The 19169-nt window shown below is 42.4% G+C and overlaps 2 protein-coding genes across 2 annotated transcripts; both read left to right on the forward strand.

Moving 5' to 3' along the window:
• LOC129726628 (zinc finger protein ZFP2-like) lies at window positions 1–2673 on the forward strand. The gene is made up of 5 exons (XM_055683569.1): window positions 1–187; window positions 241–1253; window positions 1310–1711; window positions 1769–1902; window positions 1969–2673. Exons 1-5 carry the CDS (start codon window positions 157–159, stop codon window positions 2138–2140), a joined length of 1752 nt encoding a protein of 583 aa, XP_055539544.1. The 5' UTR covers window positions 1–156; the 3' UTR covers window positions 2141–2673.
• Window positions 2674–8953: 6280 nt separating this feature from the next.
• LOC129726630 (uncharacterized) lies at window positions 8954–9691 on the forward strand. The gene is made up of 2 exons (XM_055683571.1): window positions 8954–9016; window positions 9080–9691. The coding sequence occupies exons 1-2, from the start codon at window positions 9011–9013 to the stop codon at window positions 9689–9691; spliced, it is 618 nt and encodes a 205-aa protein (XP_055539546.1). The 5' UTR covers window positions 8954–9010.
• The last annotated feature ends 9478 nt before the right edge of the window (window positions 9692–19169 follow it).

Consider the following 19169-nt stretch of genomic DNA (forward strand, 5'->3'; position numbering starts at 1 on the left):
ACCCATCTGAAGTGAACTTTGTGTTTTTTTTTCCCAAAAACCGAATCAGACAAACAAATTTTGCATTTATCTTTTAGTTCTTCATATAATGTAATAAAACTTACAGTAATGAAGCATAGTTACAATTACAAACGAGAAACCAACGGATAATATATCATGGACCCAGTGGAAGCCATATCACTACCAGGTACGTCTTTCCTGATATTGATCATGCCAATTATAATTTGTTATTATCCTCAGCTACACCGGATATCGAGTGCACAGTCTCATCGTTGAAAATCGAAACGAACTACATAGATTCGATAGATTACGACCATCAGTTGAGTAGCTTTTGTCGGCTGTGCCTGCGTGAGCTACCGAAGCACATGCTATCCGGTATCGATGACGGTTCTACTTCGGACATGATCCTAGAAGTGGCAGGTGTAAACGTGCAAGACCGTGAGGATCTCCCCACAATGATATGCAGCGAATGCAAACAGAATTTGCACACTGCTTACGGCATTCGGAAATCGTTCCTTGAGGCGGACTTATTGCTTAGGAGAATGGTGCTAAACAGCAGTGTGCCACTGGTTGTTAGTCTTGCAGAATTGCATAAAAACAATCAAATTGAGCTCACGGAAGAAGCCCATTTTTACGATGAACATACGAGTGATAATGATGCGTACCAAATCCAAACCTTGGCTGCGGACGATGAGTCTATTCCAGAGCAAAAGAGACTAAAGCGGAAAAAGCGACCATTTCATCGGCACAATTTCGAATTGAATGAAACGAAGCTTGATCCTAACAAATGTTACATCTGCTCGAGCAATTTCGACGATTCCGAAAGTCTAAACGCACATCTTCCCGCACACGTGGATATGATTCCCTACAACTGTGAAGAGTGTGCCGGTTATAAAAGTACACAGAATGTCGTGAAATCGGTAATTCTGCTGCATCAACACTTTAGAATGCACGCCGGTTCAATCGAGTGTCCGGAATGTCCGTTCAAGACGTGCACCGCCGTCGGATTGTACAGTCATATGCATCGGAATCACAGTAAAGAGACCGACATCGAATACACCTGCGAAATTTGCGGCAGCAAAATGCTGAACCGAAGAAACTACATGTTCCACGTGAGATCTCACAAGGTGCTTGAGGAAGGTCGATTCACCTGCCCATTCTGTGACAAAAAGTTCGCTACAAAGGCTCGCTTGGTTCGGCACGAGCGAAGCCACACCAACGAGAAACCGTTCCAATGTAATTACTGCGAGAAGGTGAGATTCGAAGATTCACATCACTGTGTAAGATTATAATTGGATTTCAATTTCAGAGCTTCACTAACAAAACCTCCTTAAACACTCACGAACGAACGCATACCGGGGAAAAGGGCTACCGTTGCGATTACTGTGGAAACTGCTATCGGACAAACGGGGCCTTGAAAGACCACTTGCGCTCCTCTGTGCACGCGGATCAGGTGGCTTCGAAGCCTCGAAATCAGAAAAGTAGATTATTTTTCGTAGAGGCAGTAAAATGCGACGTTGAAGGTTGCGACTTCATGACCGATAATCGGGCCAAACATTATAGCCATAAACGGAAGCATGAGATGAAGTTCCACTGCGAGCATTGCTCGGAACGATTCGCCACTAGGCAGAGGCTGCAGCAGCATATGTTCAAGCATACCGGTGTCAAGTCGTTCTGCTGCGAGCTGTGTGGCAAAAGTTTTCGATTCAAGGTATTGAAAGGATTAGGGTTGTTTTATTTTTAATTAATTTTAAATCCACATTTGTAGAACAGTTTAAATGAACACAGGGACAAGCATAGCGGCGTTCGGCCGTACACGTGTGAAGTGTGTGGGTTGGCTTTCGTGCGCGAGAGAACCTTGAAGGCGCATCGTATGAAGCACACCGATGGGATGAACTTTGAGTGGGTAGAACTGGTTGCGGGACCGAAGTGATTTGATTGATTAGGATTTTTTTTGTATTGTTTTAGATGCCGTTTCTGCGAGAAAAAATTCAAATACCGAGCGGATCAATCGAAACATGAACGATACCACATTGGCACGGTCATGGAGCAGGAGCTGATTGACTATGATGAGACGCTGCACACGATGGATTTGATCGAAGTGGATGATGCCTTTAACGTTAAGGAGAAAGGTTGTTGAACCAATCGCTGAATGAGTTGAATATTATAACGAGATTAAACAATCTCATAAAAGCTTTAGTTTTTTATTTCAAAATTGGTTTTGAATTTTTGTAAAGCATTTATGCAGTGAAAAAGTTATTACCTCCCTGTGCGTTTTTCTTTAAATTTCTAAATAAAACAGTAAAAGCAACCTAAATCGATTTTCTCTAAAGATTTTAACGATTCTAGTTACAAGTAAGGGATCTTTGTTATATAGTCTTTGTCTGAATCTAGTGAATAAAATAAGCTGCGTTGGATAGTATTGCCTAGTAGTGTGAAAAACTAAGCTTTTAACAATCAAAATCAAATACTAGTTGTGTTACATGCAACTTTGATAAATTTAAAATGTAAGTCATATGACAAAAATGAAATTAGTTCGTAAAGTAACCCTGGTAATGCCTAGATAATTCAAGCTAAAACCTAGCCTTCACTCCAACTTGCAATCGAAACGTACGTTCCGTTGCCTAACAAAACCGATGGAATGAAGAATAAATTCTATCGATTCCTCGAGAAGATTTGCAGAATCAAACTATGAAAGCATTTCCCGAAAACTAAAGCAGATAGAGAGTTGGTGTCAAAGAACGGACTGTTGCGCGGTTGAAAACTTTCAACTTGAGCTATCAAAACAATAACGGTTACCACGATTTATGTGTGAGAAAGCGTCAAAATACGTGTACAACAGTACTACTTTCGAACATTTCTTCTTCTAAAATGTTATTTTTACTACATTTTTTAGGCATGTAGAAAGTTTTCTCAGTTTTCAAATACATAAAACTAATAGAATTGCCCTAAGTGAAAAACAGTTGAAATTGGAGTCACTTTATGCAAGAGTATCCAAGAAGCTTAAAAGTTGAATAACTCCGAGTAGGTCAGCGTTAGGGTATATACAAAGAGGAGGTTTTTTCATCAAATGTGGCCCTCTATCAGCCTCTGAAATACTCCCAACAAGGAACCAATCACCCTGTATAGGTCATTATCATTATCAAATTATTTGATTTGATTGGTTTTCTAGTAGATCGAGTAGAATGCAATATTTTCTTCCTCTTTCCATTTAAATTATTGTTGAACAGATTTTTCGATCAGGTTTTTTTGAATAACAAGCCCCAGTGACCCATTTTAAGTATTTCCAATGGCACTTTTTAAAGATATCAATTAATCGTTTCGAATACGAAAAACCTGGGAGTTTTACGTATAAAGTTTTTTAGACACCTCGATTAGGAATAACTCGCAATGTACTCTATTGTTCAAGAATATAACAAAAAGAAAAAAAACCAAATCTCTCCAAACATATATGAAAAGGGCCCATGTGCCATATATGAACAAACCATGCTTGATATAACATTTTTTGATTAATACAAGTTTAATCTAACCGCAGAAGTCAAATTTTAGATTTTTTTATCAAACAATCTTAGTTGTACGAGCTTGTATGAATTGAAAAACGCAATATATTGGTTTATATAGATATGTCCTTTTCACATGTTTAGTGAGTGATGTCTCGAAAATTGTGTTCTAAAGAGTCTTACGGCCAAAAATTGGTGAACATCAATTTTGACGTATTATTTTTATCGTGCATCAAAAAAAAATCTGAACACCCCTGTTAATGGAGCAAAATCAAGTGAGATTATCGGAGGCGCAGAATCCCGAGACATTAAAGAAAACCATTTGCTTGAAAATAAACGGACTGTATATTTAAGGATTAATAGAAAAACACGTCGTGTCTTGTTAACTTTCTCTTTTGTACTGAATTCGCTTTGTCTTCTCCAATGCTGTAACGGAACTGCTATTTGCAAGCAACTATCTTGAAAACGAGGGATAACCCTTCTGTTCATCGAGGTGTAAGAATCCACACGAACAACCCCTTATTAAAAAGGTGTGTGTGTATAGTATCATGCCTTGCCTTTGATTTTGACTTACGCTTTTCAGTTGTGAAAATGGCGTCGAAGCACGAGAAGCAACGCATCAAAATTTCGCTCATGCATTGCGAAAATCAAAACTACTCGCACGCCAAGTTGGCAAAATTGTTGAATGTGACCAAATCAACCTTCACTAACGTTATAAAAGTTGGCCACAGCAAAACAAGTTGGCCACGAAAGCTGTACGTGAGGATGCTGACGAAGATTGATTGCGTGAGCGTGGTACAAGATGATGAAACATATATCAAGAGGAAAGGCAGGGCAAGGATTTTCAAACACACTAGGCTGTCGAAAGTGTGTGAAAGCAGTTATTAACAACGCAGCGGAAGGTGTTGTTTGATTCGTCTAGAGGAATCGACGTAACGGCTGATTCGAAAAGTAGTATCAAACGATTCTAGACAAAAAGAATGCTGCTCAGGTATTGATGCTGCCACAAAGGACCCGTCATAACGTGTGTCGATACAAACAGAAACGATGACAACAGACTCATCTTCTCCAGAACAAAAAGCGTCGCCTGAAATAGTTGGAGTGTGACGAAATGGAGCAACTGTATCGTTCTCAAGAAGCACGTAGATTCTACAAGAAACGCATCCCGCACAGGCTTGTGCCGCGAGCTGAAAAGTGTCGGGATGGCAGAATCTTGACGAATGAACGTGAGGTGATCAACTGGTGGAAGCAGCACTACAACGAACACATGAATGGCGTAGAAGCAGACGAAGACGGTAGGCACGACTTCGTCAGCACAGCGGGTTAAGGATGCTATCAAGCAGCTCAAGAGCAACAAATCAGCTGGAAAGGATGACATCGCAACGGAGTTTATCCAGCTGGGCCGGATAGGCTGGTTTAAGTGTCTGCATCAGCTGCTAGTCAGGATCTGGGATACAGAACAGCATGTGAGAACTACCGTGCGATCACGATTTTAACGCAGCCTACAGAGTGCTCCCTCAGATAATCTTTCGCCGTCTCCCGCCGCTAGCTCGAAGGTTTGTGGGAAGTTATCAACCCGGTTTTGTGGATGTGAAATCCTCACGCTGCGACAGATCCTCCAAAAGTGTCGCAAATATCAAGTCTTCACGCTAGGCCGCCTACGATACTATTGACCGTGTAGAACTATGGAAAATCATCGACGGTGTTTCCTGCCTCCTGTTCAACTTTGCGCTCGAGGGTGTTATAATATGTGCCGCCTCTCGCATGCGGGGCACGATTTTCAGTGATTCAAGCCAGTTCATCTGCTTCACTTACGACGTGGACCTTTTCGGAAGGATGTTCCAAGCGGTGACTGAACAGTACACCAAGGTGAGATGTGAAGCAGAGAAGGTTTGATTGAAGGTAAATTCGCCGTCGTACCAAGTGCACCATGTACAAGACGCTCATAAGACCGCTAGTCCTCTACGAGCACGAGACATTGTCCATACTCGAGGAGGTGTTGCAAGCACTAGACGTTTTCGAACGACGTGTGCTTAGGACCATCTTCGGTGGAGTATGTGAGGATGGCGTATGGGGACGAAGAAAGAACCACGAGCTGGCGCAACTTTACGGCGAGCCCAGTATCCAGAAAGTCGCTTAAGCTGGTAGGGTACAATGGGTGGAGCATGTTGTGTGAATGCCGGACAACAACCCCGCAAAAATGGTGTTCGTCTCGAATCCGCCCATGAAACTTGAGACAAACTACCATGGACCGAGTGCGTTGGCATAATATTGTGACGCAGGTGAAATCCTGAGAAATGTTTCACTAGGAAAGAAGAGTAAGTAGCCTTTCCTCAAGCAACACAGTTGTCTGTTCTGTTTTGGCTCAAGTACGAGGAAAGGCCTGGTCTGCTGCGAACAGCGTCTAGATACCAAAGGACATAAACCCTCCCAATATACCACCGCTCTATGGAAAAATAGTGGGTTATTGTCAAGCAGAACCTAAAGAAGACACGAGAGTCAGTTATCAACGAGATACAGTCCAAGGCTAACTGGCATTCTGCGGCGATTAGAGTGAGCTGTACAATACTTAATGGAAGTATTCGCTAAAAAGAAAGCTTGATTTAAATTTTGTCCCTAATTCTGTACAAATTGAACTTGGCAAAGAAACATTCATGTACTGAACTCCTTCTTAAGATACACACTCATTTATTTTTTGCAGAAACCAGCAAAATTTTACTGGATTTTGCCGTGCTGTGATTAGCAATTCATCCAGCAAAATAAATTTAGCTGTTTATTCAGTAAAGCGAAATTTTTTTCAACTGACAGCCCTTAACTGTAACTTCAGCAAACTTGAATTGGGGTGTATAGCTATTCACGGATTTCCAATTTTTATATATCATCTGAAAGAGTGTAATTTTCTGAGCTAAACGTGATTTTTTGAAACTTTATATCATTATCCTTCGATTTTAAATGAAGAATAAAATTCGCTTTAAATCGCCACAATGACATTTGGTATATGGGCGAACTGTCATTGTAGCGATTTCGAGCAGATTTCGAGTAGTTTAGATCGTGATTTAAAAAGCGAAGGACAACGATAGAAAATTTTTTTAAATCACGTTTTACTTAGAAAATGCATATCTTTCAACTGATATAGCTAAACAACCCAATTCAATTACTGGATAATCAGCAACGTAATTTTGCTGTACATTCAGCAAAGCAAAGTATATTCTGCTGGTTAATCAGTTAAGGTTTAAACACAATTGATACGTTGCGGCTGCGTTTGCGGCAATTTGACAGTTAGCCCATACACGTTCTGTCAAATTACCGTCAACGCAACGCAAACGTATCCATTGTGCTTGGGCCTTTAGAGTAAAGGAACCATGTTTCTCTCAACCGCCACCTTTTACGCACCCACAGCCACAGCATTATGATCAAATTACTGTTGAACTATACATGTGTATTTACAGTGGTGGGCACCGCTAACCGAAAATTTAGCGACGCTAATCGCTAAGTCGCTAACCGGAAAATTTAGCTCGATAATCGCTAAACGCTAAACGCTAAACCCACATTAGCGGAACTTTCGCTAATCGCTAATCGCTAACTTTTTAATATGTAAATAGTCATATCGCTATATTTATTGCTCATGTTTTGTAAGATTTGGACCACTTTGATCTGTTTTGGTTAAACAAACGAAAACAATTACTTTTTAAAGCTATTTACAGTAAGAGGTTCACGAAACGGTATTCATATTTGATTTTGTAAAAACAAGAATAACAAAAGTTATTTAGCTTGTATTGAAAATAGATACTCTTAGGAATGTTTTCATGAAAATTCAATTATTATCTGAATCGAAAAAGTAGAACCAAAGATGTCATAATTTCAAGCGCATTGCAATTTACCAAAGTTCTTGGTGTGCCAAAAATTCAATCTAGACCTTATGCTTGTTCTTCACAATGCTCCTGTGGCTTGTACGATAACTGGAACTCCATTCTAGGGTAAAAAACCGACAAAAGTAACTTTCGCAGTCAAGTATGTTCTTCTTTCGAAGCAATTTACGTACGCCATCAGCAATTCACAGTTTTTCTAAATATTTCTATTGTCGCTTCTCCACAAAATTTAGCGAATTAGCGATTAGCGTTTCGAAGGCCAAAATTTTAGCGACGCTAACAGTTTCGCTAACCAGCTCAAAAATTAGCGAAATCGCTAAATCGCTAACTGAATTTTAGCGTCGCTAATTAGCGAATTAGCGAATTAGCGGAATGGTGCCCACCACTGTGTATTTATCATATTTACTTTTTTTGTTCAATCTAGCTCAACCGTAATTTAGCCATGGTCCCGTACCGACTAGCTAGTAACTTAGCTGTGATCCCGTATGAGCTTCGCAGCAGTTTGGCGGATTTTACTAATGACAGCTTGACGTGAAAATTTTTGACACATCGATTTGCTCGCTGATATCTAGCAAACGTTCATTTACTGTTTTGTGTTCAGCAAAAGCAGAATACGGTCACAAAAAGCCATGTCCGGAAGTTATACGACCGAAGAGTAATGAAACAACACTGCTGCATAATGGACAACTGAACTTATGTTAAGGCGGTCTTCAAACAAATTCCAGGAAACCTGTATTTTACTACCCAAGATAAGTTTGATGTTTCAGAAAACCTCCAAACACAGAAGATGTTCAAGTTCGCCAAAGCGCGAAAAGCGGAGTACTCCTTTCGTTATCTCAAGCACCATGAATAGACAGGTGTATTTTGAAGAGTGTCTCCAGAACCGGCTTCTATCTTTTCTAAAGGCTCACAATGGTCCAAGGATCATGGCTGAGCCCAGGAATGGACTTTATCGACGGCACCATAGTAACCATTCCATTCGTTGTTGTATAGATCAGCTGCTGGCCAGGATGAGGTCCAGGATTTCTCGTATGGGTAGGCAGCCACTTGGTGGTCATTCCAACCGCTGTTCCAGGAGTTCCATCCTGCAGAGTGCGATGGCCAGTAAGAGGTTGGTACGTAGGATCCCTGAGCGGCAGCTGCCAAAGTGGCAATCAGTATGGCAAAAGGTATCTGCGTAAAAAAATGTTTATGTCTTAAAGAACTCGTCTGTGCTGATGGTTGAATAAATCAAACTTACCTTCATTTTACGTACTATTCTTAATGTTTTGATAAGCTGCTCAAACTTAGATAGCAAAATTTGAACTGTGATTATTGTACGGTGCGATTACGTTTTTATACTCTCAAGTCGGTTTTTGTCCTCGATCCATAAATAACGTTCATTTCCGGAAATTGGGTTCTTATGTTCCTTTTTGCTTGATTGTTACATTTTTGCAATTTTTCGACAGTTGAATTTACCGGAAAATTGCAACTTATCAAAACAAAATTGAGGAAGTGGTGATAATAAATGCTGGATGTATAATTAATCGGCGTTGAACACAATCTAAAAAATTTCATCAGATATAAAATCGACCAACTTCGATAGCGAAAATCACAGTACATCATCAAACACAAAGGCATCAACACCAAACTGTTTTTGAAATGAAGGTTTGTCAAATTAATCAATTCGCTCAAGTATTGCTTTATTGATTTTTTCCTTGTACAAACTAGAGCTTCGTTGCGTTGCTGGTTGCCACCCTGGCTGTTGCCACTCAAGGATCCTACGTCCAACCCACATACTGGCCATCGCACTCTGCAGAATGGAACTCCTGGAACAACGGTTGGAACGGCTGGAATGATCACCAAGTAGCTGCCTACCCATACCAGAAATCTTGGACCTCATCCTGGCCAGTAGCTGGTCTATCCAACAACGGATGGAATGGTTATTATGGTGCCGTTGATAAAGTTAAATCCTGGGCTCAGCCATGGGGGCACTATGGAGCTGGTTGGGGATATCAGAACATAGTCAAGACTGTTGTGCCATCGGTAAAGCTAAACCCGGGGGGTCTGCCATGGGGAAGCTATGGAGCGGGTGCCTACGGTTGGGAGCATCCGGAGCTGGTCAAGACCTCCGGAACGTATGGAGCTGGTTGGGAATATCAAAACCTTGTTAAGACTGTTGTACCATCGGTGAAGGTCAACTCGTGGGGTCTGCCTTGGGGAAGCTATGGAGCGGGTGCCTACGGTTGGGAACATCCGGAAGTGGTAAAGACCTCCGCTCCAGTGGTGGAACAGGTAGCCTATGCTGATCAAATTGGTGTTGGCAAAGTACTGGTGCACTAGCCGAATAAATAATTGGTATTTAAACTCGTCAATGAAACAGATTGTGATATCATTTTAAAAATATTGATTGGAAATAATAAATGTTCAAAGCAAACTGTATGCACTTGTTTCGTCTTATTTCTGTCATTACAGTTAACGTAGTGATCAGGGGGGATTTACTGCTTTTTTTTTTCTTCACATAACATTTATTTGACACGGCACAAATACAATTTAATGTTTAACGGCGCCAATTATATCTGATGACTTAAAAACTAAAGCAAATTTTTTATCCTCGCTGCCGACTACGAGCTGAAATTAAGTCTAACTTAAAACTAGCATGGGATTTCCAATCAGTGTTTTGTTGTTCAATGGTCGTCTGATAATCGTCGAATGGCATGTATGGATTCGTACTGCTGAGCCACGATGTCGTGAGTTGGGACAGAGGCTCGTAGTCCTTGGGTCCTGGTTCTATTGTGCGGGGTCTGGTTGCTGGTTTTGTGCTTAAGGTTCAAACGTGTTCTTGTCGTTTTGTTGGGTGTAGACGGAGGGGAACGGGACTAGACTGGGGCGTGGATGGATTTCAGGAAAACGTATATAAGGGACATGTAGGATAGGTCACGGCTCGCCAAGACATCACGAACAGGAACAGCCGGCTGTCTACCCTCGGCCTGCAGGGAAGCTATTAATTTAGACCTGGCGTCACGGTGTACAGGGCATGACCAAACCACATGCTCTATGTCGTGATAACCTTCACCACAGGCACAGATACCACTTTCCCCGAGCCCAACACGACGGAGGAGCGCGTCAAATCTATAGTGATTGGACATAAGCCGGGACATCACGCAAATGAAATCCCGACCTACATCCAACCCCTTGAACCACGGGTTCGTCGATACTTTGGGGATTATGGAATGTAACCACCTTCCCAATTCCCCTCTGGTCCAAGCATTTTGCCAACTGATGATCGTATTCTGACGTACAAGTGCGAAAAATTCATTAAAGGCAATTGGTCTTTCATAAATATCACCGTTTGTTGCGCCCACCTTAGCCAAAGAGTCCGCTTTCTCATTACCCGGTATCGAGCAGTGAGAAGGGACCCACGCTAAGGTAATCTGAGTAGATTTTTCGGATAAAGCACTCAGATGTTCCCGTATTTTCCCCAGGAAATACGGAGAGTGCTTAACATCTTTCATCGATCGGAGAGCCTCAATGGAACTGAGACTGTCCGTAAAGATGAAATAATGGTCCGTGGGCATTTTTTCGATAATCCCTAGGGTGTACTGAATTGCAGCTAATTCTGCGACGTAAACAGAAGCAGGATTATCGAGCTTATGGGAGACGGTTAAATTGTTATTGAAGATACCGAAGCCAGTGGACCCATCAAGAAGTGATCCGTCAGTGTAGTACATATTGTCGCAGTTGATGTTTCGATATTTATTGGAAAAAATTTTAGGGATCTGCTGCACGCGTAAATGATCCGGGATTCCACGAGTTTCTTCTATCATGGATGTATCGAAAAACACAGTAGAATCAGAAGTATTTGATAAGTCGACACGATTTGGAATATTCGAAGAAGGGTTAATATTTTGGGACATGTGATTGAAATACAATGTCATAAAACGGGTTTGAGAATTAAGTTCGATTAACCTTTCAAAATTTTCAATCACGGGACGGTTCAAGACCTCCCATTTGATTAGAATACGAGAAGACAGGCTCCAGAAGCGGTTTTTCAATGGTAGTACTCCAGCTAAAACCTCCAAACTCATCGTATGGGTCGACTGCATGCAACCTAAGGCGATACGCAAACAACGATATTGTATTCGCTCCAGTTTGATCAAATGTGTGTTTGCTGCGGAGCGGAAGCAGAAACACCCGTATTCAATAACAGACAATATCGTTGTTTGGTAAAGCCTTATAAGGTCTCCTGGATGGGCTCCCCACCATTGTCCGGTTATTGTACGAAGAAAATTCACTCTTTGTTGACATTTTTTCATCAGATACCTCACGTGACAACCCCAGGTGCCTTTAGAGTCGAACCAGACACCAAGATATTTGTGTACCAAAACCTGAGAAATCGTTTTACCCATTAATTGTGTTTGAAGCTGAGCAGGTTCATGCTTCCTAGAAAAAACTACTATCTCAGTCTTCTCCGGAGAGAATTCGATACCTAGCTGTAAAGCCCAAGCAGACAAATTGTCCAAGGTATCTTGCAATGGTCCTAGCAAATCGGCAGCTTTGGCTCCTGTAACAGAGATTACACTGTCGTCTGCAAGTTGTCTTATCGTCAGGGCCGGATTTACGATTGTGGGGGCCCGGGGCCCAGTTATAGTGAGGGCCCCAAAATAAAACAAAACTGTTTTTTATCGTACGAGTTAAAAGCATTTATTTGCTATTGAAAAATTACCAAAAATTTGTTAGAATTTTCTTAAGTCCTATTTAGAGTTCCAAGCGAAGTGAAAATCTCATACAAAATGATCATTGTTTTACGCTCGTGAAAAATGCAACCTGCAAAAATTTCACTTCGCTAGGAACTGTAGACAAATTCGATCAAGCGAAATCGTTGTGCGATCGCGAAAGGTTGTGGATCTCATCTTTTTCTTGTGTTCACTTTTTCCACGCATGCAAACGCTAGTGAAAAAAGCAGCAGCAAGCAAAAACTTGCGTGCGTTTATATTCTGTCAGTTGCAGCCAATTTTCACTTCGCTCGGAGTGTAAACTCGTGAATTTCGCTTCACTTAAACTGTAAATTGCAGACTGGTGAAATACCTGCGTGTTCCACAAACGGGTTTTCACGACAGATTTCGCAAGCAAAAATTTACGCTTTTTTCTTGTCAAATTTTTCACTTCGCTTGGAAACTATGCTTTACGAGTTTTTTTGCAAAAAAACTTATTAATTAAATAATCAACATAACTTCTTCAGTATACTCGTACTCGAAACTTAATAATGCTAAGTTTGACTGCCTTTCATTCTTCACAGTCGCACGCAACCTATTTTTAATATGTTTCATCTTCAAACTTTTTTCTTGATACCTGAAAAAAAACTACCGCAATTTGAAAAAAATGCGATCCACAGGCAAAAATTTGCACACAATTTGAGAAAGACTGCACAAATATAAGACGACTCTGACAATAATGGAAACTAGGAAAAAACTACACATATCTGCAGGTCAATTAAATTTGCACACGAGCTCAGAAAATCTGCATTTTGCAAAGCACATCTGGTATCCCTGATTCGGACCAGTGAGCAAAAGCAATGCATTAAAAAACTTGTGGGTTATTTTCTTTATCTGCTTTACCACCCATGCGCGCTAAAGCCCTAGAGTTAAAGTTTGGCCGACTGTCATTGAAAAGTTCCAATCAAACAGTCAACAGTTTTTTCATCATAGTTTTAACATTGCTGATGTTCGATTGGAACGAGTTTTGACACTTCGATTGGCGCTTTTAATGACAGTCGGCCAAACTTTAACTCTAGGCGTTTAATGCGCGCTGGTTCGATTCAAATGGTGTGTTAATGTGTGTCATTCCAAGAGAATCCAAGGTGAACTCTTATGGATGTAGTTGCGATATTGGCGCTCGCGAAAAAATAACACTTAAGGAAAGTGTCAGATTGTAATGGTCTGTTCGAATTTTCTTACTGTAAATCGAACTTTTGATTAAATCTCTTTTTTAAAGAGAAAAAATCTTTTTGTCGATTTGTGGGGGCCCTAAAAATGTGGGGGCCCGGGGCCCGGGCCCCCTGGGCCCCCCCATAAATCCGGCTCTGCTTATCGTGCATGAATTTGCCAGACATTCGTCGATGTCATTTACATAAAAGTTGTAAAGAAGGGGGCTTAAACATGAGCCCTGGGGAAGACCCATGTAGCTAATGCGAAAAGTTGCCAAATCGCCATGCGTAAAATGCATGTGCTTTTCGGACAACAAATTGTGCAAAAAATTGTTCAAAATTGGAGAAAATCCTTGTCGGTGAAGTTTACCCGAAAGAATGTCAATAGAAACGGAATCAAAAGCCCCCTTAATGTCCAAGAACGCAGACGCCATTTGTTCTTTACGAGCATACGCCAGCTGAATATCTGTTGAAAGCAACGCAAGACAATCATTCGTCCCTTTGGCACGGCGGAAGCCAAATTGAGTATCTGATAGTAGACCATTTGATTCGACCCAGTGGTCTAAACGACGGAGTATCATTTTTTCCATCAATTTCCGGATACAGGATAGCATTGCAATCGGCCTATAAGAGTTGTGATTAGAAGCTGGTTTCCCTGGTTTTTGGATGGTGATCACCTTCACTTGCCTCCAATCCTGCGGTACAATGTTTTGCTCCAGGAACTTATTGAACAAGTTCAACAAGCGCCTCTTGGCATTGCCGGGTAGATTCTTCAACAAGTTGAATTTGATTCTATCTAATCCAGGCGCGTTATTGTTACAGGACAGGAGGGCAACTGAAAATTCTGCCATCGTAAAAGGTGATTCTATCGCGTCGTGGCCCGGAGACGCATCGCGAACAATATTTTGCTCAGGAACAGAGTCCGGACATACTTTCCTGGCAAAATCAAATATCCACCTACTTGAAGACTCCTCGCTTTCGTTGACCGTTACGCGATTCCGCATTCTTCGGGCTGTGTTCCAAAGAGTGCTCATCGATGTCTCCCTCGACGTCTCGTTCACGAACCGACGCCAATATCCACGTTTCTTTGCTTTAGCCAAGCTTTTAAGCTTGGTATCAAGCTCCGAATACCGTAAATAGTCGCCAGGTATACCTCCCGTCTGGTAGGCCTTAAACGCGTCGGATCTTTGCGTGTAGACATCGGAGCACTCTTGGTCCCACCACGGAGTGGGAGGCCGTTCTTTGATCGTTACGCCGGGATATTTCTTCGTTTGGGCTTGCAACGCGGCGTCGAGAATCAAGCCCGCGAGGAGGTTGTATTCTTCAAGTGGTGAATGATGTTGAATCGACTCGACCGCTTTTGAAATCATTTCCTCGTATAACTTCCAATCGACATTTCGTGTGAGGTCATACGGAATGTCAATTGGTCGCATGCGAGTTGACCCGTTAGTAATTGAAATAAGAATAGGCAGATGGTCGCTACCGTGAGGATCGAGGATTACCTTCCATGTGCAATCCAACCGTAGCGACGTCGAACATAAGGATAGATCCAAAGCGCTTGGGCGCGCTGGAGGTTTCGGGATACGTGTCATTTCACCGTTGTTTAAAATAGTCATGTCGAAGTCATCGCAAAGGTTATAGATTAAAGAGGAGCGGTTATCATTGTATGGGGAACCCCAAGCCACGCCATGAGAGTTGAAGTCTCCCAAAATCAAACGTGGCGAGGGAAGAAGTTCTATTAAATCAAAGAGCAGCCGTTGCCCAACCTGTGCTCTGGGGGGAATATATATTGAGGCAATACAAAGCTCTTTACCTTGTATTGTCATTTGACATGCGACAACTTCGATGCCTGGAATCGAGGGGAGGTTAATACGATAGAAAGAATAGCACTTTTTAATCCCTAAAAGTACTCCTCCATATGGGGTGTCTCGATCAAGGCGAATAATATTAAAATCATGGAAGTTGAGATCAATATTTGAAGTAAGCCAAGTTTCACAAAGGGAAAATGCATCGCATTTGTTTTTATTTATCAAAACTTTAAACGAATCAATTTTTGGTAAAATACTTCTACAATTCCACTGTAAGACAGAGATAGAATCCTTCATATACGCAGTTGAATTAGGCATCGAAGGATACAATCGCTGCAAGGAGAGGCCATTGGGCAGTCAACAGGGGATTTACTGCTGTCAAAATTCATATATGTGTACGTTATCGCAGATCAACTCTGGTCCATGAAGTTTGTTGGTCCATGACGTTTAAAAGATTTCCTGTGTGGTGAGGAAACTTCATGATTTTCAGCTAATTGCAGGCTGCTGCCACCAACTTTCACTACGCAACGCAGTATGAATAAAAGTTTTCCGCGATTTTTAGAGTTTTGTTAAAAAAGAACGTTACAATTCTACTAAATTTTACTTCAATCAAAACGAAACAAATCATTCTGTGCCGAACACGCATCAGTATCGGATGTGTTTGGTGATCGCTCCGATAGAATATAAAACAAAAGACGCGCGAGCAAGTGTTGGCATTGTTTGCTTGGTCGAGTGAAGGTTCAAGGTCGCCCGCCTTTGTGCAACTGTTTCGCATCGTGGCTGTTTGCTGGTGCGTAAGCCTATTTGGCTGCTAAGTGATTTGTGCTACAGCAGTGGACGAGAATCTCAACACAAAGGAGGAAAAAAAAAAGAAGCCAACAGTTGACAGCGAGTTGTGTCGCTATGCTGAGTGATCACACACCCGGCTCGCTGCTGGTGGCTGTTTGGAGCTGCTGTATTGGTGCTGCTGGCTGTAACGGCTGCAGCTTCGACCGTTCGGACAACCAACCCTGCTGAAAGGAGAAGTAAAGAGGTACGTGTTCTGTCGGCGCTAGTGCGCTAGATTTAGCGCGATGGATGTAGATCCCTCGCCTCCCGTGCCACCATCCCCGAACCCCTCCGACCCTGTCCCTCCTGCCAATCCTTCCTCTGTTAATTCTCCAGTCCCCCCTCGCCCCAGGCTTTACCCGGACGGATCTCAGGGCAGCTTTACTGTTTTCTTTCGGCCAAAAGCAGGACCGAAATCGAAACCGTTAAACATCCTGCAGATTTCGAAAGACCTGACGGAGGGGTACAAGGCCGTGACCGAAATCTCCAAGGTCAGACCCAACAAGCTTCGTGTCGTGGTCAGCGACCTGGAACAGGCCAACGCTATTGCCTGCTCCGAGCTTTTCACACGCGAGTATCGCGTTTATATACCCGCACGAGACGTAGAGATCGACGGTCGAGTGTATCTTGGCAAGCGGTTTTGGCTGCTTCAAAAATGCTTTGTGTCACGACGTAAAAGTGAAGATCATAGATTGCAAGCAATTGCGGTCTGTGTCTCTTGTCAACGGCACAAAAGTGTACACTCCGTCAGACTCGTTTCGTGTTACGTTTTCCGGATCTACTCTCCCTAGCCACGTCTCGATCGATCGGGTTCGTTTGCCTGTGCGATTGTATGTACCCCGTGTTATGAATTGCACCAATTGCAAGCAGCTAGGCCACACAGCCGCCTACTGCTGCAATAAGGTAGCAAGTGTGGAGAAACTCATGCGGAAGATTCTTGCAGTGTTAATGCTGAAAAATGTATCCACTGTGGGGAAAATCAACATGAGCTCTCCACATGCCCGGTGTACATGCAGCGCAGAGATAAAATCAAGCGGTCACTTAAGGAGCGTTCAAAGCGATCTTACGCTGAGATGCTGAAGAAGACCGTGACCACTCCTACCATAACATCGAACCCCTTTGATCTGTTGTCCTCTGATTGCGATTCTGACGATTCACCAGCGGGAACAACTTATGCCAATCCTGGGGCGTCTAGAAAGAGGAAAAATATTTCCTCTCCTAAACTTCCCCGAAAAGGTCCTAAGATTTCCCAAAGTGAAATGAAAGTTACAAACAAACCAAACAGTGCTGCGGAAAAACCGAAGAAAACTCCTCCTGGGCTTGCAAATTTGAAGTCCCAGAAGGAGTTCCCAGCACTGCCAGGAACATCTAAAACCCCAGTTGTTCCTTTTGCACTCCCAGTTGATGAAACAAACTCTGGATTAGTGAAATTTTCTGACATTGTGGACTGTATTTTTGAAACTTTCAATGTACCCGATCCAATTAAAATTTTTCTTACAGCATTCCTCCCAACAGTTAGATCATTTTTGAAGCAGTTGACTGCCCAATGGCCCCTCCTTGCAGCGATTGTATCCTTCGATGCCTAATTCATCTGCGTATATGAAGGATTCTATCTCTGTCTTACAGTGGAATTGTAGAAGTATTTTACCAAAAATGGATTCATTTAAAGTTTTAATAAATAGAAACAAATGCGATGCATTTTCCCTTTGTGAAACTTGGCTTACTTCAAATATTGATCTCAACTTCCATGATTTTAATATTATTCGCCTTGATCGAGACACCGCATATGGAGGAGTACTTTTAGGGATTAAAAAGTGCTATTCTTTCTATCGTATTAACCTCTCCTCGATTCCAGGCATCGAAGTTGTCGCATGTCAAATGACAATACAAGGTAAAGAACTTTGTATTGCCTCAATATATATTCCTCCCAGAGCACTGGTTGGGCAACGGCTGCTCTTTGATTTAATAGAACTTCTTTCCTCGCCACGTTTGATTTTGGGAGACTTCAACTCTCATGGTGTGACTTGGGGTTCTCCTTACAATGATAACCGCTCATCTTTAATCTATAACCTTTGCGATGACTTCGACATGACTATTTTGAACAACGGTGAAATGACACGTATCCCGAAACCTCCAGCGCGCCCAAGCGCTTTGGATCTATCCTTATGTTCGACGTCGCTACGGTTGGATTGCACATGGAAGGTAATCCTCGATCCTCACGGTAGCGACCATCTGCCTATTCTTATTTCAATTACTAACGGTTCAACTCGCATGCGACCAATTGACATTCCGTATGACCTCACACGAAATGTCGATTGGAAGTTATACGAGGAAATGATTTCAAAAGCGGTCGAGTCGATTCAACATCACCCACCACTTGAAGAATACAACCTCCTCACGGGCTTAATCCTCGACGCCGCGTTGCAAGCCCAAACGAAGAAATATCCCGGCGTAACGATCAAAGAGCGGCCTCCAACTCCGTGGTGGGACAAAGAGTGCTCCGATGTCTACACGCAAAGATCCGACGCGTTTTTGGCCTTCCAGAAGAGAGGTATATCCGACGACTATATACGGTATTCGGAGCTTAATACCAAGCTTAAAAGCCTGGCTTAAGCAAAGAAACGCGGATATTGGCGTCGGTTCGTGAACGAGACGTCGAGGGAGACATCGATGAGCACTCTTTGGAACACAGCCCGAAGAATGCGGAATCGCGTAACGGTCAACGAAAGCGAGGAGTCTTCAAGTCGGTGGATATTTGATTTTGCCAGGAAAGTATGTCCAGACTCTGTTCCTGCGCAAAACTTTGTTCGCGATACGTCTCTGGGTCACGACGCGATAGAATCGCCTTTTACGATGGCAGAATTTTTAGTTGCCCTCCTGTCCTGTAACAATAACGCACCTGGGTTAGATAGAATCAAATTCAACTTGTTGAAGAATCTACCCGGCAATGCCAAGAGGCGCTTGTTGAACTTGTTCAATAAGTTCCTGGAGCAAAACATTGTACCGCAGGATTGGAGGCAGGTGAAGGTGATCGCCATCCAAAAATCGGGAAACCAGCTTCTGACCACAACTCTTATAGGCCGATTGCAATGCTATCCTGTATCCGGAAATTGATGGAAAAAATGATACTCCGTCGTTTAGACCATTGGGTCGAATCAAATGGTCTACTATCAGATACTCAATTTGGCTTCCGCCGTGCCAGAGACGAATGATTGTCTTGCGTTGCTTTCAACAGATAATCAGCTGGCGTATGCTCGCA

Source organism: Wyeomyia smithii, chromosome 3, assembly GCF_029784165.1.
Source record: "Wyeomyia smithii strain HCP4-BCI-WySm-NY-G18 chromosome 3, ASM2978416v1, whole genome shotgun sequence".
NCBI classification, from domain to species: Eukaryota; Metazoa; Arthropoda; class Insecta; order Diptera; family Culicidae; genus Wyeomyia; species Wyeomyia smithii.

Bases quoted from the DNA above. Each gene is read 5' to 3' on its own strand.
- LOC129726628 (XM_055683569.1), top strand. From the start codon at position 157: ATGGACCCAGTGGAAGCCATATCACTACCAG. The intron at 1,254-1,309 runs GTGAGATTCGAA...TTTCAATTTCAG, and splicing joins AATGTAATTACTGCGAGAAG to AGCTTCACTAACAAAACCTC. The intron at 1,903-1,968 runs GTGGGTAGAACT...GTATTGTTTTAG, and splicing joins ACCGATGGGATGAACTTTGA to ATGCCGTTTCTGCGAGAAAA.